At 39.7% G+C, this 22057-nt stretch overlaps 1 protein-coding gene across 5 annotated transcripts in view; it reads right to left on the bottom strand.

Annotated features, from left to right (window-relative positions):
* Positions 1-16082, bottom strand: part of DDHD2 (DDHD domain containing 2) — a 29638-nt gene extending 13556 nt beyond the window's left edge. For 2 of the 5 annotated variants that reach the window (XM_061134735.1, XM_061134736.1), the window contains exons 1-16: positions 15932-16082; positions 14473-14700; positions 13619-13806; positions 12724-12813; positions 11653-11773; positions 9020-9109; positions 7982-8117; positions 7422-7630; positions 7075-7142; positions 6304-6426; positions 5130-5225; positions 3957-4067; positions 3693-3848; positions 3339-3441; positions 3028-3198; positions 2169-2331 (exon numbers count right to left, since the gene is read on the bottom strand). In XM_061134735.1, coding sequence (XP_060990718.1) covers positions 2169-2331; positions 3028-3198; positions 3339-3441; positions 3693-3848; positions 3957-4067; positions 5130-5225; positions 6304-6426; positions 7075-7142; positions 7422-7630; positions 7982-8117; positions 9020-9109; positions 11653-11773; positions 12724-12813; positions 13619-13806; positions 14473-14692 — 2045 coding nt within the window. In that variant the 5' untranslated portion in view covers positions 14693-14700; positions 15932-16082. The remainder of the gene's footprint in view (positions 1-2168; positions 2332-3027; positions 3199-3338; positions 3442-3692; positions 3849-3956; positions 4068-5129; positions 5226-6303; positions 6427-7074; positions 7143-7421; positions 7631-7981; positions 8118-9019; positions 9110-11652; positions 11774-12723; positions 12814-13618; positions 13807-14472; positions 14701-15931) is intronic. The other 3 variants (XM_061134739.1, XM_061134738.1, XM_061134737.1) reach the window with 3 other exon arrangements.
* Positions 16083-22057: the final 5975 nt, after the last annotated feature.

Below are 22057 nucleotides of genomic sequence, written 5' to 3'. Positions count from 1 at the left end.
AAACTTAACCAAGGAAATGAAAGCCTATACTCCGAGAATTATAAAACGCTGAGGAAGGAAACTAAAGATGATATAAAGAAGTGAAAAGATATTTTGTGCTCTTGGATCAGAAAAATTAATATTATTAAAATGACCACACTACCCAAAGCAATCTACAGACTTAATGTAATCCCTACTGAAATACGCATGACATTTTGCACAGAACTAGCACAAATGAATCTAAAATTTATACAGAATCACAGAAGGCCCTATATTGTCAAAGTTATCCTCCCAGACTTCGGACTATACTACAAAGCTACAGTTGTCGAAATATATTAGTACTGGCACAAAAACAGACACACAGAACAATGGACCAGAATATGGAGCCCAGAAATAAACCCACACACCCAGAGTCAACTAATCTACAACAAAGGAGGCAAGAATATACAATGAAGAAAAGACAATTTCTTCGATAAGTGGTGCTGGGAAAACTGGACAGCAACATGTAAAAGAATGACATAAAATTCTGCACACCATATACAAAAATAAACTCATAACAGATTAAACATCTAAATACAAGAGTGGAAACCACAAACCTCCTAGAAGAGAAAACGGACAGAACACTCTTTGATATAAATCATAGCAAAATATTTTGGGTTTGTCTTTCAAAGCAAAAATAAGCAAATGGAACCTAATTAATCCATAAAAGCTTTTTGCCAGCAAAGGAAACCATAGACAAGATGAAACCAAAAGCTACTGAATGGGAGAAAATATCTGCAAATGATATAAGCAATAACAGGTTAATATTCAAAACATATAAACAGCTCATAAAGCTCAATATAAAAAAAGTCCCCAAATAACCCAATCAAAAAATAGGCAGAAGACTGAAGAGATATTTTTCCAAGGGAGACATACAAATGGATAACAGGCACATGAAAAGGTAGTCAATATCACCATTCCCCAGGGAAATTCAATTCAAAACAAAAATGAAACATTACCTCACACCTGTCAGAATGGCTGTCATCAGAAAGAACACAAATAATAAATGTTGGCAAGGATGTGGAAAAAAGGGAACTCTTATCTACTGCTGGTGGGAATGTAAACTGGTGCAGCCACTGTGGAACACAGTATAGAGGCTCCTCAAAAAAATAAAAATACAACTATCATATGATCCGGCAACTCCACTCCTTGGCATATACCCAGGAAAAACAAAAACACTAACTTGAAAAGATATATGCACCCCAGTGTTCACAGCCACACTATTCACAATAACTAAGATATGGAAGCTACCTAAGCATCCATCAACAGACAAATAAATAAAGATGTGGTACATATTTACAATGGAATAATACACAGCCATTAAAAAAGAACAGAATTCTGCCATTTGCAGCAACATGGTGGACCTAAAAAATATTATGCTTAGTAAAATAAGTCTTCATTGTATCACAGGTATTTGACAGATGTAGAAAAAGCAGCACAGGCCGGTGTTCATTTGGAATTAGAATGATTGCTTGTTCAGATAATTATTAATACAAAATAGCACAATCGTGTCATTTGAAGTTCCAACCAAGGAAGACAAATGGATAATGGGCATATGAAAAGTGCTCAACATCGCTAATCCTCACAGAAATTCAATTCAAAACTACAATGAAATATCACCTCACACCTGTGACCTCACACCAGGCTGTCATTAAAAAAATTATAATAATAAATGTTGTTAAAAATAAACACAAATAACAAATATTTGGTCTTAATAAACAAAGAAGGCTGAGTGCCGAAGAATTGATGCTTTTGAACTGTGCTATTGGAAAAGACTCTTGAGAGTCCCTTGGACTGCACCGAGATCAAACCAGTCAATCCTAAAGGAAATCAGTCCTGAATATTTTCTGGCAGGACTGATGCTGAAGCTGAAGCTCCAATACTTTGGCCACCTGATGCGAAGAACTGACTCATTGGAAAAGACCCTGATGCTGGGAAAGACTGAAATAGGAAGAGAAGGGGACGACAGAGGATGAGATGGTTGGATGGCATCACTGACACGATGGACTTGAGTTTGAGCGAGCTCCAGGAGTTGGTGATGGACAGGGAGGTCTGGCGTGCTGCAGTCCACGGGGTCGCAAAGAGTCGGACATGACTAAGCAACTGAACTGAAGACCAAGAAAACCCCCAGAACAAAAAGGAACACTTACCAGTAGCACAAATGGCTTTGTAAAGCAAATAAATATTCATTAAAACTTTCAATGGGCTTCTCCTGAAGCACGTAGTCAATGCGCTGGCCTCCATTCAGCATTCCCACATGGATGGGGGGGGCTTCCTCTTTCACTGGCACAGGGTTCTCTTCTGTGTTAACATCTGGATATGAAGGAACCATGGTCAGAACATAGAAGCTTCCAGCCCTCCAAGGCTGTCCTTACCTCCCCTCACACTCCAGCCTCAGCAGAGGACGAGCTACTCTGCTCTGAAAGCTCTCTCATCTCCTCTCCATGCCCTTAAAGCTTGTTCTCAAGCCACACTGATTTTATCCAATCCCCTTTCTTTCCTATACCTTTGACAGCTAATTCCATTTACCTTTGGTTTACAAAATAAATGCAAGCAGGGTTAGATCTCCTTGGGCAGTTGAAAATTAAAGCAAAAGAATGCAGTATTAACTGTGAAATCAAGAGAAGTGTCCTAGCTAGTGCCCAGCCAGGAAAACGAAACTGACCCATGAATACACAGACAGCCCCGGTAAGGCAAGGCTCTTCAGTGTGGGCTCTTAGCGTCGCTGCCACACTGCCCGAGCGGGGAGTGCTTTAAAGCCTAGCTACTAGATGCTCAGCTTCTCTTAACATTTTCCCTCACAGATAATGTGTTTCCACAATTTGTGGCTATTTGATGACAGAAAGAAACCAGCAGAGCTGAAGGCCCAGTAGGACTCATAGTATAGTGTTGGCTCTAAACAATAACAAGGGGAAAGTTAAGAAGACCCAGGGAGAATAAGAACCAGACACCAGGGAGTCCCTCTTATCTGGACTGGTGCAGGAAACCACTGTGTACAGTGTCACTGACCACTAGGCTTCTCTGAATTTGATTCAGGTTCTGCTTCTGTTTCTTCTGCAGTTTCTGAAGCTTGTAAGGCGGGGTATGGAGCTCTGGTGAAAGACTTCCAGGCCATCCGCAGTGAACCTAGCAAGTTATTCTTAAGGTCCATGCTCATCCTGGTCAAGCCCTCTCTCAGTTCTGAAACACACGTGAAAAAGAACACTACATGGTTTACAGAGGTAAAAGGGCTCAACACAGCCAAGCAAAGTGAATGAGGTCCAGTCAGCCTGCACTGATCAGAAGGTCTAGAATTATCAGGTTCTGGACTCAAGACATACCTAAGTGCATCCGCTTCCTGCCTTTATGATGTGGGATCAGCATTGGCTCAAATTCCATTCCCGGGACCACCATTGGTTCAATCCTATAGGCCACAGGATCAAACTACATGCGGAAAACAATAGTTACATATACCTCTGCTGATCATAATGATGGTCTCAGGAATATGAAACATTATAAGCTCATTTATTTTTAAATATAGTAGTTCTGCCCTCTTCAATTCCCCATACTATCATATTATAAATTTTCTCATTACTACAAAATAGAAGAAGTAAATCAACACAAAGAATATCATATGCTCTTTACCAATAAGCCCTAATATTCACGTGACATCACAAGAGCTATCCCATGCTTACAGGGTGATAAATATTGAAGAAACCTTTGCATGTTGGAAATCTGTAGTTGGGGTCAATTCTTTTTAGTCCCCGGACAGTAAGGAACATTCCAATGGGAGATCCAAAGGCAAAGAATATTTCTGGTTTATAGATGAGCCGGGGGTATTTTACAGGCACCTGGATGAAGGAAATGAAAGCATATCTTATTGATAATAAAAGTTACATCTGTTCCTACAATACCAATAGCAAACAATAAAATGACCAAAGAGAATGAGTACTGTTTACCTGCCCAATGCCGACGTCCAGACCATTAGTACTACTGTAGAACTCTGACTCTTTGGGGATATTAGACATATTTGCCCCTGCAGGTGATTGCGGGGTTGGTCTATTAACACCCTAAAGAATAAAAAATAGTTCTGTGGAGCTGCTAAGTAGTAAAAATATCCAAAGGATTATATAGTTTTCTACTGGTTTAAAAGGAGGCTTGGGAAAGTTTTGAAACAACAGTCAACAATTTTCAGAAGAATCTCTCAGAAAACAAAGCTAAAGAAAACCAAAGCTGCCTTAAATTATGAATTGATATCCCTACATGCTCTGAAATGATGAAAGCTGTACAAAGCCTTCTGGGTGCTATCTCCTGGTAGCACCAAGTTACTAGCCTCTGGGTAGTAACTGCAACTTTGGGCAACCATCATGAGAGCAAACGAAAGCAGAGCACTATGGGATATTGGGGGCTACTGAAGAGTTCAATGAAGTGCTATGCCTTTCTAATCAAAGCAAACAGTATGTCTCTATCAGCCTCAAATCAGAACCAAGCAACCTGCTAAATGGTTGAAAGATAATCAACTAGGCTATGGAAAGGAATTCAGTGGCCAAAAATACTCAGTGCACAAGTACTGTTACAACATGGTTATAGCTTGAATACATTATGCTAAGTGAAAGAAGCCAGTCACAAAAGACCACATATCGTATAACTCCATTTATATGAAGCATCCAGAATAAGAAAATACACAGAGACAGAAAACAGATCAGTGGTTCACAGAGGGAGGAATGGGGAGTGACTGCTATTGAATATGATGTTTCTTTCTATCGTGATGGAATGTTCCGGAATTCGATAGTGGTAATGGTTATTCAACTCTGAATATACCAAGACCCACTGAACTGTATATTTTAAAAGGGTGAATTTTATGGTATGTGATGTGCAATATATTTCAATAAATTAGTTATAATGCAAACCAAAAAAGGAAAAAAACTGAATGGTAGAAGTCCAGGGGAGATAAGACTTCTGACACTGATAATATTTTTAAAGATATTAATAAAGAAAATGTATTTAATTTATAAAAAAGAGAGCCAAAAGTAAATTTTAAAACTGCTTAGCTCCCTATACACCTCACAAAGCACAAGGGTACAAGGAAGTCAACACACTGTTTAATCCCATAAGCTATATTAAGCACATACCATCGAATTTTTTCTGGTCCTAAAGTAGTTTAGTATCTTCTTTCTTGGTCCTAAGGGAATTCCCATTTCCTGAAGGTCTTTGTCTGTACATAAAGTCTAAGCATAAAAAATCAAACACTGTTTTTATTTCTAGGCAAAATAAAAGCAATTAAATGTCCTGTTCTCTGAGAGGAATAGGCCTAAGCACTCTGCTGTTCTTGGCTTTACATGACTAGGAGTCCCCAGTGGTAAAGCATCATTAATAACTTTATCTTCTTAATAAAGAGCTTAAAAAAGGAATATAAAATATCAATACTGGAGTTATCAATGCTGTAGTAATACAGATACTATTGCAAAAAAAAAACCTACAGAGGTGAGTATCTAACTTCATGACAGAAAAACCCTCCACGGTTTCCACGCTCCTCAGATGATCCATTCCCGAAAAAGGTTATATTCCTGCTTGCACACATGAGCAGTGAGGACATAAAGCAAACACAGAGCACAAAACAGAACAACAATCCAGGGGTCAGCTAAAGGGCTGCTCCTGACGAGGGAAGTCTTCCTTCGCCTCCCAGATTAGATCAGCTCATCCCACTGTACACTCCTAAACTGTGCACTTCCCCTACTTACAACTTAGCACAGTTGTAATTTATTATGTGTTTGGCTACCCGTGTCTTTTCCACTAAGCTATAAGCACCATGAGGTTTGAACTGTATCTGCCTTATTAGCACTCTACGTGATACTTGGTACAGCTGCCTGATCATAGTAGGTATTTACTAAATACCTGTTAAATGAACAAATGTGTCACAAACCTGGAAAAAAAAAAAGGCACAACCGAGGTGGCAAAAAAATAAGCAAATACCCACAAGTAGAGCTCTGGAAAGTGTAACAGAAAATACGAGCTGGAAAAGTCAGTGGCCTTTACACCTGGTCTCATGTTTTCAGAGCTGTGCTGGGTTTTAGTCTTTGCTCTATTCCTATTATCAACGTGGCTCCTCTGAACTTTGAACTCCCACAAAGAAAAGATCACTTTATATGATGGAAAAAAAAATAATGCTAAAGAGCATTACTAATGATAAAGTATGTATGACTAAAATGCTTCTAAAGGGCAGGCTCTTAGCCAGCAGTATGATGAAAATAAGCAATAAAAATACTGAAAACAGAACAGAGTACAGTTTTAAAAGATTATTTTTACCAGAGCTTCCTTATCTATTTTCTCCTTCTCAAAGATACTAAAGAACTCAGACAGTTGAAGTTTCTTCAAATCTTCCTCCAGTGTTGGTGTATCTCCTTGATCCATGAAAATACTTGGCAAATCCTAAAAATTAAATTGTAAAACTTATATTGTCTAAATTCATTTAGATTTTTTTATTAATACTACTTTGCAATAAAGAAAAGCACTATGTAAGATAGCCACATAGTATCTTAACTTTGACTAAATCGAAATGTATATGAAATATAAACTAAAATGTGATTGATCTTTAAGTTTTTGCAGTCATTTGAAACTTTATATGTTTTTAAATAAATGAATCTGTGACTGAATGACTATTAATGTATTCTTCATCATTATTAACAAAACTTTCCCTGAGCTCTTAGTAGTGTTTAAGGACAGCTTTCAAGCAGAATTTCTATAAACTATATCAATTTACATTCAATTCATTCATTTCCTCATATGCAAATTGCATTTCAACTCAATGATTCTATAACTCTAGCAACAGACCAGTAGTGCATATTTATAATGAAAATAAGATAACCATTAATTATTTTAGAATGTGGCACGTTTATAGAAGCATATTATATCTTGCTTCTATCATCCAAGAATAACAGAGATAATTACAAATCTGTTAAAATTAAAATAAATGTAAATTTAATATTATGGTATGAGACTAAGGGGGAAAAAAGTCTAAAATCTAAAAATCCCTACTAAGAAATAGTACAAGAAAACCTATCTGAACATCTAAATTACCTTTTCACTGTCAGTATCTCCCAAAGAATCTTTCTGATTTGTTAGGATATCAAACAATATAAGCGAACCTGTAAGTAAAACAGAAGAGGGGACAATTTTGAAGCATTAGCATTGAACAGCTGTCTTTTACACAAAAAAGGAATAAGCCAACTACCCAAGTAGCAAAATCTACTAAGTAGGGAGCCTTTCCTTCCAATCCACCATCACCCTTCCAACCCCTTCCATATTTCATCACAGACCAGTTCTAGACCTCTGAATCTGATACTGATAAGACACTGTACTTCAAAAATATTTAAAAGGTATCCATAAAATGTGATAGTCCTCTCCAGTCATAGAGAATTCATTACCTAAACTATGACCAGCAATGGATACACTCCCTTTGAAATTAGGGTTCCTCTGCAGAAAAAGTATATAAATTCGGTTCATTTCAGAAGCGACTGTGTCCACAATAGTCTGACAGTAGGTGGGGCTGTTGTAGAAGAAGACATCCAGAATCGTGTCGTTGGTAAAGTGTCTGAGGCGGTTAATGCTAGGCAGGGTTATTCGCTGCAGATCTCTGAAAAAAGGAAAGATGCTTTAAGCAGAAAACTTTATAAATACATTCCATAACCTCCTTTATGCTAAAGAAATAGTAAAGCTGCAATAGTAAACACTAATGAGCCACTAAAACATATTGGAAGAAGATACACACCATTCCCTACTCCTGACCCAAGCTGGTTAAACAAAGGGATTGTTCAGCACTTAATAATATAACTCTAAGAAAATGACAGAAAAGTACAAAAAGTTTTTTGTTGAACAGAATTTTATATACACTCTGAGCTAACAGCAGACATGTTCCTAAGCATATTAATGATCAGAAAACATTACAATCACAGGTAACAACTCAAAGGTGTAAAGTACTACTCACACATCTACACCAGTGGAATGCAAGGGACTATGCCAGTTGACTGGGAGAAATTCTACCCTCCCAATCTGCTGATTTTCTTGGGCTTTCTTAAAATGCGTCTGCAGCAGGTTCAAAGAAACACTGCGAAAATCATTAACTAGAAAAGAAAATTAACTAATGCATTAACAGTGAAGCAATCAATTCACAGAATTAGGATGTAACAGATCATACGATTATACCACACTCATCTACATTTGCTTAGAGCACATACTGACTAGAGTCAAAACTAGAGTTATATTTAAGAAAAATTAATAGTGCATATAGGAAAAGACATTCCTTTCATATAGAACTGCTTTTACTATACAAAACATTTTCATTAAAACACACACACACACACACTAACTTCAAAACTTCTGTGTCAGATGAACTGTTTCAATTTTTTAAAAGAATCACCTGATTATGTCAGTTGGCCTTGCACTCAATCATTCATTCATTATTCAATATTTTAGAAAAACCACTGATGTTCAGAATTCATATTACATTGATCTTAACCTTCTAGAAAGTTTATGCTTAGAAGCATTAGTATTAGGATAAGACTCCCAAATTGGGACAATTAGACTATGAATACTACTTTTCAAAATCAAGTTAATGACTTAAATATTCCAATTAGAGTATCATGAGGTTTATCACATTTTAAGTTTAAAAAATGTAAGTTTCAGTTATTCATTTAAACTAGATTAACTTTATGGTCACATATTTATGGTTCCCTTTAAATTTGGAATAGTTACAAACAGGACAGTCACATCATAAAACAATTTTATCAGACTTGAAGGCTTATTCATTCAAGAACTATTAGTTAAGAGTATAAACCTATTAGCCTAAGGAAGTTACTAGCACTTTAGGTCTAAGCTGGGAGGCTTTACTACCTTGCCACCTGTCTTCAGCTCTCCAAATCTTATTATGCAGCTAAGAGGACAGCCTAAGACAACACTATCTCGGCTCAGAGGAGCACTAACAGTCCCTTTACGTGATCTAACCTGACATGCTTTGCAAACCTACCACACTGTACAATGCTTCGAAAGCGGAGATCACAAGCAGGTCCGATCCCATGGACTACAAAAACCAAGTGATCTATTTGTAAAGGTTCCCCTACAAGTGAAATTATAAAGAAAAGTTATTCAGTATAACTAGTCATGTATTCTAAAATCAAACATTCACAATAAGTAGGTAATAGAAATGGGTAAGTTAAAATATGAGCAGATTTTTTTTAAAGACACAAATTTTCCTATATTTCACTACTTAGTAAAAATATTGCGACTTTACTTTGTTTATAATTTATCTCAAAAGTGTTTCTAATTTATCTTAAAATATTTGGTTGGTGCAAAAGTAATTGTGGTTTTTGCACTGTTGAACTTTTTGCCATTTGATATTGGAAAACATTTTTAATAAATGTGATTATGTTATAGATCTAACATTTAAATGTGTTTTAATACACATTTCTCACCTTGTTTCTTTGCTCAGTATTATTACTTGCTGTTTATTTTATATTTATTTTAAACTATGAAAATGATGTTAGACAAAAAGCAAATTCGAGTGATTTTCTTAAATAAGGTCAAAATGGGTTGTAAAGCAGCAGAGATAACTTGCAACATCAACAATACATTTGGCCTAGGAACTGCTAACGAACGTGCAGTGCAGCAGTGATTGAAGAAGTTTTGCAAAGGAGATGAGAGCCTTGAAGATGAGAAGCATACTGGCCAGGCACTGGAAGTTGATAATGACCAACTGAGAGCCATCATCAAAGCTGATCCTCTTACAACTAACAAGAAGTTGCAGAAGAACTCAACATCAACCTTCTACAGTTGTTCAGCATTTGAAGCAAATTAAAAAGGTGAAAAAGCTCGCTTAGTGGGTGCCTTATGAGCTGACTGAAAATTTTAAAATTGTCGTTTTGAAGTGTCATCTTCTCTTATTCTGTGCAAAAACAATGAATCATTTCTGGATCAGATTGTGATGTGGGACAAAAAGTAGATTTTATACAACAACCAGCGACAGCCAGCTCAGTGGCTGAACCAAGAAGCTCCAAAGCATTTCCCAAAGCTAAACGTGCACCCAAAAAAAGTCATGGTCACTGGTGGTTTGCTGGCAGTCTGATCCACTACAGCTTTCTGAATCCCAGCGAAACCATTACATCTGAGATTTGCTCAGCAAATCAATGAGATGCACTAAGAACTGCAATGCCTGAAGCTGGCACTGGTCAACAGAAAGGGCCCAATTCTTCTGCACGACAACACCCAACCCCACGTTGCGCAAACAACACTTCAAAAGTTGAACTAATTGGGTTACACAGTTTTGCTTCATCTGCCATATTCACCCAACCTCTTGCCAACTGACTACTACTTCTTCAAGCATCTTGACAACTTTTTGCAGGGAAAACACTTTCACAATCGGCATGAGACAGAAAATGCTTTCCAAGAGTTTGTAGAATCTAGAAGCATGGATTTTTATGCTACAGGAATAAAACTTATTTCTTGTTGGCAAAAATGTGTTGATTGTAATGGTTCCTATTTTGATTAATAAAAATACATTTGAGCCTAGCTATAATGTTTAAATTCATGGTCCAAAACTACAATTAGGTTTGCACTAACCCAGTAAGTCGGTGAAAAAATTTTTCAGGATTTTTAAACTTTTTACTTTGAAATAACTGCAGTCTTACAGAAAACTTGAAAGAATAGTACAGAAAATCTCTTTTTCACAGATTCCATACTTTTAACATTATGTGTGTGTTCACACACATTTATTTTTAGAACCATTTAGGAGTAGGCTGCGTACATCATCAGACTACACACATCACATCTCTTTAAACCTTTAATATTTTGTGTATTTCCTGAAAATACTCTCTTGTATAGCCACAGGGCAGTTACCAAATTCAGACAATTTGACGACAGAATACTTAAAAGGAATCTTATAATCCAGTTAAATATATTACAAAACCAACCATAAACGCCCCTAGCTAGAGACCAATGGATAACCATCAGGGTCCTACTGAAAAATAGTTTTCCCTGGTTGAAAAACTTCAAGGACAGAGTTGCTGCTGCTAAGTCATTTCAGTCGTGTCCGACTCTGTGCAACCCCATAGACGGCAGCCCACCAGGCTCCCCCATCCCTGGGATTCCCCAGGCAAGAACACTGGACTGGGTTGCCATTTCCTTCTCCAATGCGTGAAAGTTAAAAGTGAAAGTGAAGTTGCTCAGTGGTGTCCAACTCTTAGCGACCCCATGGACCGCAGCCTACCAAGCTCCTCCATCCATGGGATTTTCCAGGCAAGAGTACTGGAGTGGGGTGCCATTGCCTTCCCCGCAAGGACAGAGTTACCAGGAATAAACAAGCAAGCAGGAAGAATCACATTTCTTAGAATTAGGACTAAGTTCATTTGTACTTAGTGACTTCCTGATCAGTACTGCCCAAATTTTATCCATCCCACCATATATACTTAGCAACTTCAAAAGAGATTTTTATACCTATTAAGATTCTCACTAGATGAAGTAATGCTAATCTTAACTTAAAATAAGCCCATTGGATTAAAGACCATTTTTAACCCTCAAGCTAATAAAAGTCATAGAAAAAGGCCACAGTTTAAGTCATAAACAAGTATATCAGAAGATAAGAAAAAAATGAATGATTAACATTACCACAGTGAATGTCAACAGAGATGTTCTCAACCCCCCTCTTCACTGTTCGAGGTCGACCTTGCTCGGCAGGTGCTGAACCCCATTCATCGGACCCTGCAACTGGCTGGTAATGCACCATAAGCTTAAATAAAAAAGATCAGAGCAATAAAGATATTTATTCCACATTAAATACATCTTAATACATAATGAGGGGTGGGGACAAATCTTCCAAAACATAAAGTGTGAAAAAGTCACTTTGTTGTACCCTACTCTGCCATCCCATGGGCTGTAGCCTGCCAGGCTCCTCTGTCCATAAGAATTCACCAGGCAAGAATAATGGAATGCATTGTCATTTCCTTCTCCAGGGGAATCTTCCCATCCCAAGGATCAAACCTGGGTCTCCTGTATTGCAGGCAGATTCTTCACTGTCTGAGCCACAAACACTGTCAAATCTCAACTGGAGTTTTGTTATGTAACTCCTACAGCTTGAAATGAGAATCCTGAAAAAACATTAGGCTAATGTTGTACACTTTAAATATCTCACTATTTTGTCAACTATACCTCAATAAAGCTAAAAAACAAAAGGAAAAAGAAAATGTATCAGGTTAACATATCTTTCCACAACATCCTACACGTGAAAGATACGCCCACCTAATATGTCAGTAATCTTCTTACTCTACAATAACATAATTTTCCCTAAGGAAATTCTCCTTGTAAGAGTTGAATGATGGAGAAGGAAATGGCAACCCACTCCAGTATTCTTGCCTGGAAAAGTCCATGGACAGAGGAGCCTGGCAGGCTGCAGTCCATGGGATCATGACTGAGCATGTGTGCACGAGGGTGGAGGGAGATGGGTTGGTAGCAATAAAGTGGTAGAACTTAAAAAAAAAAAAAAAAAGGAGTTGAATGAGCAAATAACAGTAGTGGCTACAGTTTTAAGTTTCATAATTATGAATGCAATATAAAAATTTCCAAAGGTTATCCTATGTAGAATCGCTAGAAAAAAGAAACCACTAAGAATTAATTGCATTCTCTTTAGTAACTAAATTAATCTTAATCCTAACATTAAAGAAGGGTCTTAATTTGCTTTACCTTTGGATTGTGTAATATAATAATTTCTCTGTTGGGAGACTCCAATTTCTTTTTCCATTCATCCAAAGTTACAGCAAGCATGTAAGTTTCCTTAAAACAAAACATATTTCATTAGATTTCTCTAGTGGTTTTTCTATTAAAACTGAACCTCTCTACAAGAATACTGCTAGATAAACAATTACAGTAATATCTTACTCCAATTTATCAAATTTATTTTAACTCTCTTTAAATGACAACAGATACTAGTATAGAATAAAACAAAAAACAATCACCAAAAAAATAATCATTCTGCTTCTATCATCTAGACTGGAAAAAACAGCTATACACATTTTGATATATTTCTTTCAATGATATTAATGCATGTATATTATCCATAAAATTAGGATATTACATATAAAGTTCCTTCTCTTGATTTATCAAACTTATTTTAAAATTATTTTAAAATTACAATAGGTAACAGTATAGAACAAAGAAAAAAATCAGTTCTAATCCCATCATCTAGTCTAGAAATAATCACTGTTCACATTTTGATATATTTCTTTCAACAATATTAATGTCCTACTCCGATTTAAAGCAAATTTCAGAATAGTTTCAGAGCAAGAAAAATAAAAAGCAAAAATGAACAACTCTGTGGTCATAGTTTAAATACTAACAATGATCACCCTTAGAGAAAAAAAACTTTAAAGACATAACAGTTTCTATAGTATTTTAAAATCTGAAAACTTCTTTATCCTGAAACTGACTTGCAAAAAGAAACGCCATAAACTGTGCTGCAGATAGAACCAAGCTCTCTCTATAAATTCACAAAATAAGTCACAAAGAGGAAGAAAAGACTATTAAATAAGAGAAGAAAAAAATGAAGAAAATGAGTAAAAAAAAGAGGTCAAAGGAATACCTCTAGAACTTGGCTGAAGCTCTCTGAGTACGGAATATATTTATTATCTTTGTCTCCCTTGTAAAACCAGGTACATCGTCTCACTTCTGAAGCCAGTTCATCCCAGTAAACAGCATACCGCATCCTCTCCCCCAAATGAACATCATATCTACCCCCATCAGTGGGAACAATTCTATTATAATCTTTTCCTATTGAGGATTGGAAAGGGGAAAAGAAGCACATAGTATAGCAAAATAAAATACAACTGCCGCTCCCCCAAAAAACTGAGTTATACTCTAAATAATGTTATAAAACATATGAATGATCCCTTTCTTCTTGTCTAAACCATCAAACCATTCTTGGCTTTAATGAAACATGAAAAAAATAATACCCAAATACTATTTTGCTCTTTTTCTGAGAAGAGATTATAGTATCGCTTTAAAGAACAAAAAACTGTAAATAAGAAAGCTTTTCTGAATTTTTTGCTTAAGGGGTCAAAAGGTAAATTAATGACCTCATGATGACAAAGTACTAACCAGCATCATTCTTATTTCGTAAAGTAAGAAAAACAAGTGAAAAATTAAAGGATTCATTCTTTTGCAATGTGACACTACCACCCATCACTCTTTATAAACAAAAACTGAAACATAAGAAACATTATTGGATAACTATGCAGAAATTACAATAGGCACTGTTTTCAAAATACAGACCAAATTCTTGAATACTATAAACTCACTGGACAGTAATGCAGAACTTCGATATTAAAATGCTACAGGAGATAACTAGAAACAGCACTCACTGTAATGACTATCATATTAGTTTTAGAGGAATGACAGTAAGTCCTCGCCTGTTACAAGTCATCACTTTCACCCTACCAGAGCTATATGCCTCCTCCAGCTGCTGCGAATCCTGAGAGTTGAAAGGAATCCATGTCTCCTTAGAATCTATTATCTTACAATAAAACCAATGAGGAGAAACTGGTTCATACAAACTGCCAGCATCCATGTCTACGAGCTCAAAGGAACTACATGAATTTGGTGATGGAGATGGGTCTGACTGGGACGACTGTTCCTGCTGTGACTCCACTGAGGACATTTCGTTCTCTAAAAGACAAAAGAAAACTCTCAGAGAAAAAAATTTCCTTCTATTAACAGTATAATTGTTCATACACACACACACACAAAAACAGGGTTATTTTTAGAAGGAATTTCTGGGGGAAAAAAAAAAAACTAAGGCGGCCACACAATTTAAAATAGAAATAACATAAATTAACAGCTTTTTGTTTGGTTGGTTTTTGGTTTTTTTTAGGGGAGGGAAGGAGGCTTCAAACAAAACGCTTCTTATAGTTAGACCTACGGGCTTTGCACTGGTCTCCCAATCCTCTCAGAAAACTATGGTTTTAATTAAACAAAACTGGAATCATGAGAAACGCATGGTCAAAATCTTGACTGCAAAAAAAGAAAACATCACTTTACGCCAATTTCCAATTTAAATCTAGTGCCAAAGCCAAAACCATTTACTCCAACTGTTTTTATTAACACCTGCTTTTAGACTCCAGGCTACGGCAATTACAACATTGAAAATAAAACTATTCACTTAAGATAAGTCACTTCTTATCAGTCCTTGCAGGGTGCTGAAGCACGCACGATGGTACAAATTTCTGAAAACGCGAACCCTCGCTTGGGGCCACTGCGCGCACGCGCGCGCGCCCACACGCACGGTCCAGGTCTCAAGAGGAAAAAAGTAGCAAGTGACCTCAAAAGCCTCCTTCCCCCAAGACTGACTGACCTGTGTGTTTCCCCTTCACCGCCCGGCAGAGACTAACCAACGCTGCAGACAGACCACAAAAGGGAAAGCCAGGCTCCTGAGAGGGGAGCGGGCGAGACCATCTCGGTACTCAGTGCAGCTGGACAGCGAACACCCGGCCCACCTCCGAGCCGCCGCTTCCCGGCTTCCGCCACTTTTAAGCTTTTTTTCCCCCAAGCGCGAATTTACCTTCACCACCTCGCGTGTCCCCTCTCCCCAGGACGCCGGGCCTCCTGCAACCCAGGTTTGAAACCTCAGGGCTTGCGGACGCCTCTCCCCGTCCCGCCTCTGGCCCCGCAAAGAGCAGCGGGACGCGGGTGGAAACCCGGTGACTTTCCGGCGCCGTCGATACCAAGCGGGCCCAGGCCGGGTCTGGTCCTCCCGGGCCCTCCCTTCCCTGCCTCCGGGCATCGCGCCCTCCTCCGTCCCTGGCATCTCCATCCCGCAGGGCCTCCCAGCCGCCCCTCGGGTCGGGGGCCCGGGGCCCGGGGCCCGGCCACCGCACCCGGCGCGCCGCCGCGGACTCACCTGGCTGCCTCACAGCCTCTCGCGCTCTGATGCCCTCGCTCAGGGGGACAAGACATGTCCCCGCGGAAGCCTGCCCCGCCAGCCGGGGCGGGGCGGGGCGGGGCGGAGCTTGCGGGCCCGCGGGGTTCGCGCCAACACCGTTCGCCACCGCGCTCCCAGCGGGCGAGCGGCCAGCTGGCCGGACCGCCGAGAGCAGGGCGCTGAGGTGACGCGAAGCTCGCCGCAGAGCGACGGCCGGGGCTTGGAGACCCGCAGGAGAGCTGGCGGGAAGTGTCGCGAGAGGTCGAATGAATCGCGCGAGATGTTATCCTCGGAACCGGCTGGAAGTCGGAGCGCGGGACCAGGGGTTGTTGCGTGCGGCGTGCCCTCCGCTCCGAAGCTACCCGCGGCGCGAGAGGTCTTTGGAAGGATGGGACGCGGCCTGAGACGTTACGAGTGGCGAGCCTGTCAAGTCTCGGTGAAAGCAAAGTTCTTCGAGCAAGGATAAACCAGCCCAGCCTCTTCACTTCATAGAGAGGAAGACCGACGTCCTGGCCCCAGTGGTACAGTGGCTGACCTGCTAATGGCCAGGATGGTGCGAGGACGCTGGCATGCCACCCTCTGCTGAAAAGTAGGGCAGGGAGCTGGCAGCAGCTGCGGCTACCCAGACCTTCGCTTCTGGGTGCTGAGAACACATACCATTGGCATTTGCAAGGGGAAAAAGGTCTCTGGGGCTTTGCCCTTCTCCCTGGCGTTTATTAGGATTTCGAGGCTGCCGAAAAGATATATTTAAAAGATGTCGAGGTGAGCTTGGCAGGATTCAGAAGCCGCAAGGGAGGTTGGAGGTGATATTTCTGTCCAAAAAAGATGACATAACTGAGGTCAAGAGTTTAAATGAATTTCCTAAGTAGTAGAGCTGCCCAGATCTCCTGAGTATTTAGTTTTCTGCCAGACCTCAATTCCTTTAGGCGTACAATACTTTTCTGTTTCCTAACTAAATTATAGGGTAAGGGTTCCGGGGATGTTTGTCAGTTTTATTTCTTCAGAAGCTGAGAAAAGGGAAACTAAAACAATTTTTGTAACATTAATTCTCTTATGGTTTAAGCCACACATAATTATCCACAAGTTTACTTTTACCTTCTCATCAAATTTATAACACCTGAATAGCTTCAGTTCTCTCTCTGCAGAGGATGAAGAAAGCCAGTTACTAGGATGCTGTTAGATGACTAATGTAACTAATTACAGTAGCTAGCTTTTACTGAGCTCTTACCATGTTCTAGGTACAGTTGTAAGCATTTTACAAGTATAACCCCATTTAATTCTCACAGCAACAGGGTGTTGTAGTCTATCCCTATTTGCAGAGGTAGTAACATGCTACCAGCAAGTGATGGAGCCAATACTAAAAACACACGCTCTGTCTTCTGAGCCTGCACCTAAGTAACTTAACCTAAAATCACAGTTAAAGTGATAGAATTGGAACTTGAATTCCAAGATCCTCTTTCTCCAAATCCCTGACGCAGCCTCCATACCAGGTTTCTGTTTTAGGGAGAGGCTCTCAGTGCCGCTTATACTGTAACTATTGAGGACCCTGTAGACAGAGTCTATCATGATTTAGTGTACTAGATGTTAAGGCTGAGAAATGTAAACAATTTATTTGAAAATAAGAATCCATTTCATGTATTTTTGTGGGAAAATATTTTCCAGATTTTTTTTAATCAGAGAAAAGAATATTGCTTTCATTTTTGTAAATTTCTTTAATGTCTGGCTTAATAGAAAGCCATAGGATTCTTGTATTTGCCTCTATAGTCCATGGAATTCTCCAGGCCAGAATACTGGAGTGGACAGCCTTTCCCTTCTCTAGGGGATCTTCCCAACCCAGCTATCGAACCCAGGTCTCCCGTTGCGGGTGGATTCTTTACCAGATGAGCCACAAGGGAAGCCCAATACTGGAGTGGGTAGCCTATCCCTTCTCCAGGGGATCTTCCCGGCCCAGGAATCAAACTGGGGTCTCCTGCATCGCAGGCGGATTCTTTACCAACTGACCTATCAGGGAAGCCCCATTCAGATGAATATGTATATTCAATTCACAATTCCTAGCTCATAGCTCTCCAAACCCTTGGACTTTCCTGAGCTATAAAAGCAGTGGGATAATATTTGAGCTGTAGTTCTCAGGTCCTAAAAACAGCTCAGGGAAAGTGACTGAGACAGAAAGTAGGGGAGCTGCTTCTTTGGAGAATCAACCATGTGATTGGAAGGTGGGAACTTTCAGTCCCAACACCCAGCCTCTGGGGGAGGGCAGAGGGGCTGAAGGTTGAAATCAGTGGCCAATGGCCAATGACTTAGTCATGCCTTTGCAGTGAAGCCTCACTAAAAATCCAGAGGTCAGGGTTCAAAGAGCTTCTAGGTTGGAGAACACCTGTGAAGATTAAGGGAGAGCCATGCACCTGGAGATGGCATGGAAGCCCCGCCCCCTTCCACCAGGCCATGCCCTATATATCATACCCTATATATAAACTGGAAATCTAGTAAGTAAATGGGTTTTCCTGGGATTTGTGAGCCGTCCTGGCAAGTTAATTGAAGCTGAGGGGCAAGTCATGGGAACCTCTTGATTTACAGCCAGTCCGTCAGAAGCACAGGTAACGACCTGGGTGTGTGACTGGCACCTGGAGTGGAGGATGGTCCTGTGGGGCTGAACCCTTTACCTGTGGAATGGGATTCTGTGCCCGGTAGACAGTGTCACAAGTGACTTCAATTCTTGGACACCCTGCTGGGGTTCAAGAATTGCTTGTTGGTGTGGGGAGGCCTCCACACACACAGCGAAATTGGGTCTGGAAACCCTTTTTCACCAGCGTACTTCAGCCCGCAGAACTGTTTCATGCATCCTAACCATTTTGTCACATAGAATGTCAAAAAGGTGTGGACTCAAGGGTTAGAGTTAATAAAATTAGTAACTTACTCTTCATGAAGCATATTTTTAAGTGAAACTGGCTTTTTTTTAGCAAATGCATGACAGTGGACAATACAATGACCGATAGCACAATTTGTTTCCAATGCCTTAATTCCTGGTAAGGCACCAGCAATTTTACCCACCACTGATTTTCCATCAAGAGTGCAAATGGCAGCAACACAGCAAAAAAAAAAAAAAAAAAAAAAACAAATCATATCCTGGTACTATTAGGAAAAGTTTTCATCCTGTGACCCTTAAAGGGATCTCTAAGACTCCCAGCCATCTCGGACCACCCTTTGAGAACTACACAACAATTAAATGTGCCTAACCTGGAGCTTGGAATAACAATACCTACCCTGAAGGAGTTCACAGTCTCAATAGGAGAGACAAGCAGGTAAACAAATACATCTTACCCAGTGCTGTTAACAAGAGACCAGATACACCAGTAGTTACAAAAGAGGGAGTTATCAAATGTCCAGGCATACCTCCAAAAGTTCTCATTCAGTAGGTCTTCAGTGGGATTCAGGAATCTGCATTTTAAGCAAGCCCTCTAGGTGATTTGGAAGCAGATAGCATGAGATCCACACCTTGAGAAACACTGCCTTAAGAAGTATAAATTGTAAGTTTCCCACTTCTTTCCAGAATAAGTCATATTTCAGTATTAAAAAGGTATTCTGTGGAGTGCCTATCAAGGCACTAAGTGCTCTGAGGACAGGCTGTGCCTGGAGAGGTTCTCAATCCCTGGTGGACACCTAGGCATCACAAGTTGAGACAACTCCACAGATGTCTCTGATCCACTGACTCTAAGATAACAAGTCCGGGGCCTTGGGCTGAGACAGTGATTCTCAAACTGATGATCAGAAAGTGAAAGTGAAGTCGCTCAGTCGTGTCCGACTCTTTGCGACCCCATGGACAGTAGCCTGCACCAAGCTCCTCCGTCCATGGGATTTTCTAGATAAGAATACTGGAGTGGGTTGCCATTTCCTTCTCCAGGGAATCTTCCCGACCCAGGGAGCAAACCCAGGTCTCCCGCATTGTAGACAGACGCTTTACCGTCTGAGCCATCAGAAGAGTGTGCTAAATAGATTCTTTACATTTCAGATCCATACCCTAGATAATCAGAGGGGTCATGACTCTCCATTTTAATTAAGAACATACAGGCTGCTGCTGTGAGGCAAGTACCATGTACTGACTTTGTTTATAAAAGGTTAGAACAAGAGGAACCACAAAGACATCAGAGTGATGTTCTTTTCCAGCCCAAAATTGGCGATTTTTATAAGTTCATAAACCATTCCTAAGAATGCATTTTATTACTTTATACCCAAAACGGAATACTTTTGCCCCCAACTTAAGTAATCTTAGCTTTTAGTTTTTTCACTTTGAGCAAAGTGACTTGTACTTTTCCTTGTGTTGTATCTTATTTCAGTGAAGACTGTTTTGAGCTGATAACCTCAATTGAAACTGTGCAGCAAGGCGTCTCTCCTCAGGCCCCTGGAGGTTTCCATCAGACCAAGGTTTCCTCTTGGCTAGGGTTGTCAGAGAGAGCATATGCAAATGTACCAAGTGCAAAAGTAAAACAAAACACTTCCAGGAAACAATCAGAGAAATCTGGAAGAATAACGAGTTCTCAGAGACTTGATACTAAAAGTCCTTAAAAGGAAAAATTGATAACTAGGACTTCATCAAAATCAAAAACTTTTGCTCTGTGAAAAACTGTTAGCAGGATGAAAAGACAAGCCACAGATTGGGATAAAATATTGCAAACCACCAATCCAACAGAAAACCAGTATCTAGAAAACACAAGTCTCAAAACTCAACAGTGAAAAGACAATCAATGGAACCTAAATTTGGTTTCAATGCCATTCTTCAGGAACACGGAGGAGGAATAATTGCTGCTAGGACTAAACAGGAATATACAAGATGAGCCTGGAGAACCATGTAGTGCCAGAAAGGAGGGCTCAAAAAAAAAAAGCCCCACACAACGATGGGGGTATGTATGTATGTCAAAAAGACACAACTGAGAGAGCTTCCAATGGCCAAAAGTAAATAAGGTAGCACTAGATCATAATACAAAGTATAAAATAAGTAAATATGGGTCCATTCAGATATAAAGAAATACATAAATGGGAGAGAATGAACAAATATACCTTGCAGGGAGATTCTAAGAGTTAACCAATAAATACTCTGAATGAGTTGGAGGATAACTCCCCACCCCCACATGTAGAACCGCATGCAGGGACTATCTTCCAAAGAATACAGTTTGGGGGGGCGGGGAGTGGGGCAGAAAGACTGTAGTGGAGAAAACTGACAAGCTCTACCTGAACCAGGCAATGACAGTTAACATCAACAGGATAGGCTCCGTTGATAGTATAGCCATTTGATGTCTGATGAGAAAGGGCACTTACCTCTGTGGTCTTCCTCCCCAAAACACAAGCCCCAGTGTGATCAGGAGAAAAACATCAGACAAAATAAATCCCAGTTGAGGGGCATTCTATGAAACATCAGACCTGCACTCCCCAAGATTACAGAGGTCAAAAAAAAAAAAAAAAAGATTACAGAGGTCATCAAAACCAAGGAAAGTCACAGGAGTTCCCTGGTGGGCTGGTGGTCAGGACTCTATGCTATCCACCCAAACCCAGATTCAATCCCTGGTCAAAGAACTGAGATTTCACAAGCCTCACAGTGAGGCCAAAACAAAACAAGGAAATTCTGAGAAACTGTCATGGCCAAGAGGCTCCTAAGGAAATATGATGACTCAATGTAATACGGTATCCTCGGTGGGATCCTGGAAGAAGAAAACAGTGTTAGGTAAAAACAAAGAAAATCTGGATAAAGTATAGACTTTAGTCAATAAGAATGTATCAGTACTGATCCGTTAGTTGTAACAAATATGCAACACTAATTTAACATCTTAATAATGGGTATAGTGTATGTGGGATCTCTATATATCATAATTCCTCTTTAAATCTATTCTAAAATAAGAAGTTTATTAAAATAAATAGTTAGAAAATGGGCAAAAGACACACAGGGACATTTTTACAGAAGAGGATATACAACTGGCAGATAAGCACAAGAAGAGGTCGAACATCATTAACCATTAAGGAAATGCAAGTTAAAGCACAGTGAGATTATCACTGCACGCTGATCGGTACGGTCAAAATAAAACAGCGACACCACCAAAGGCTGGCAAGGATACAGAG

The sequence above is a fragment of the Dama dama genome, chromosome 32, assembly GCF_033118175.1.
Source record: "Dama dama isolate Ldn47 chromosome 32, ASM3311817v1, whole genome shotgun sequence".
Taxonomy (NCBI): domain Eukaryota; kingdom Metazoa; phylum Chordata; class Mammalia; order Artiodactyla; family Cervidae; genus Dama; species Dama dama.
This window is presented reverse-complemented; position numbering and strand designations above follow the sequence as displayed.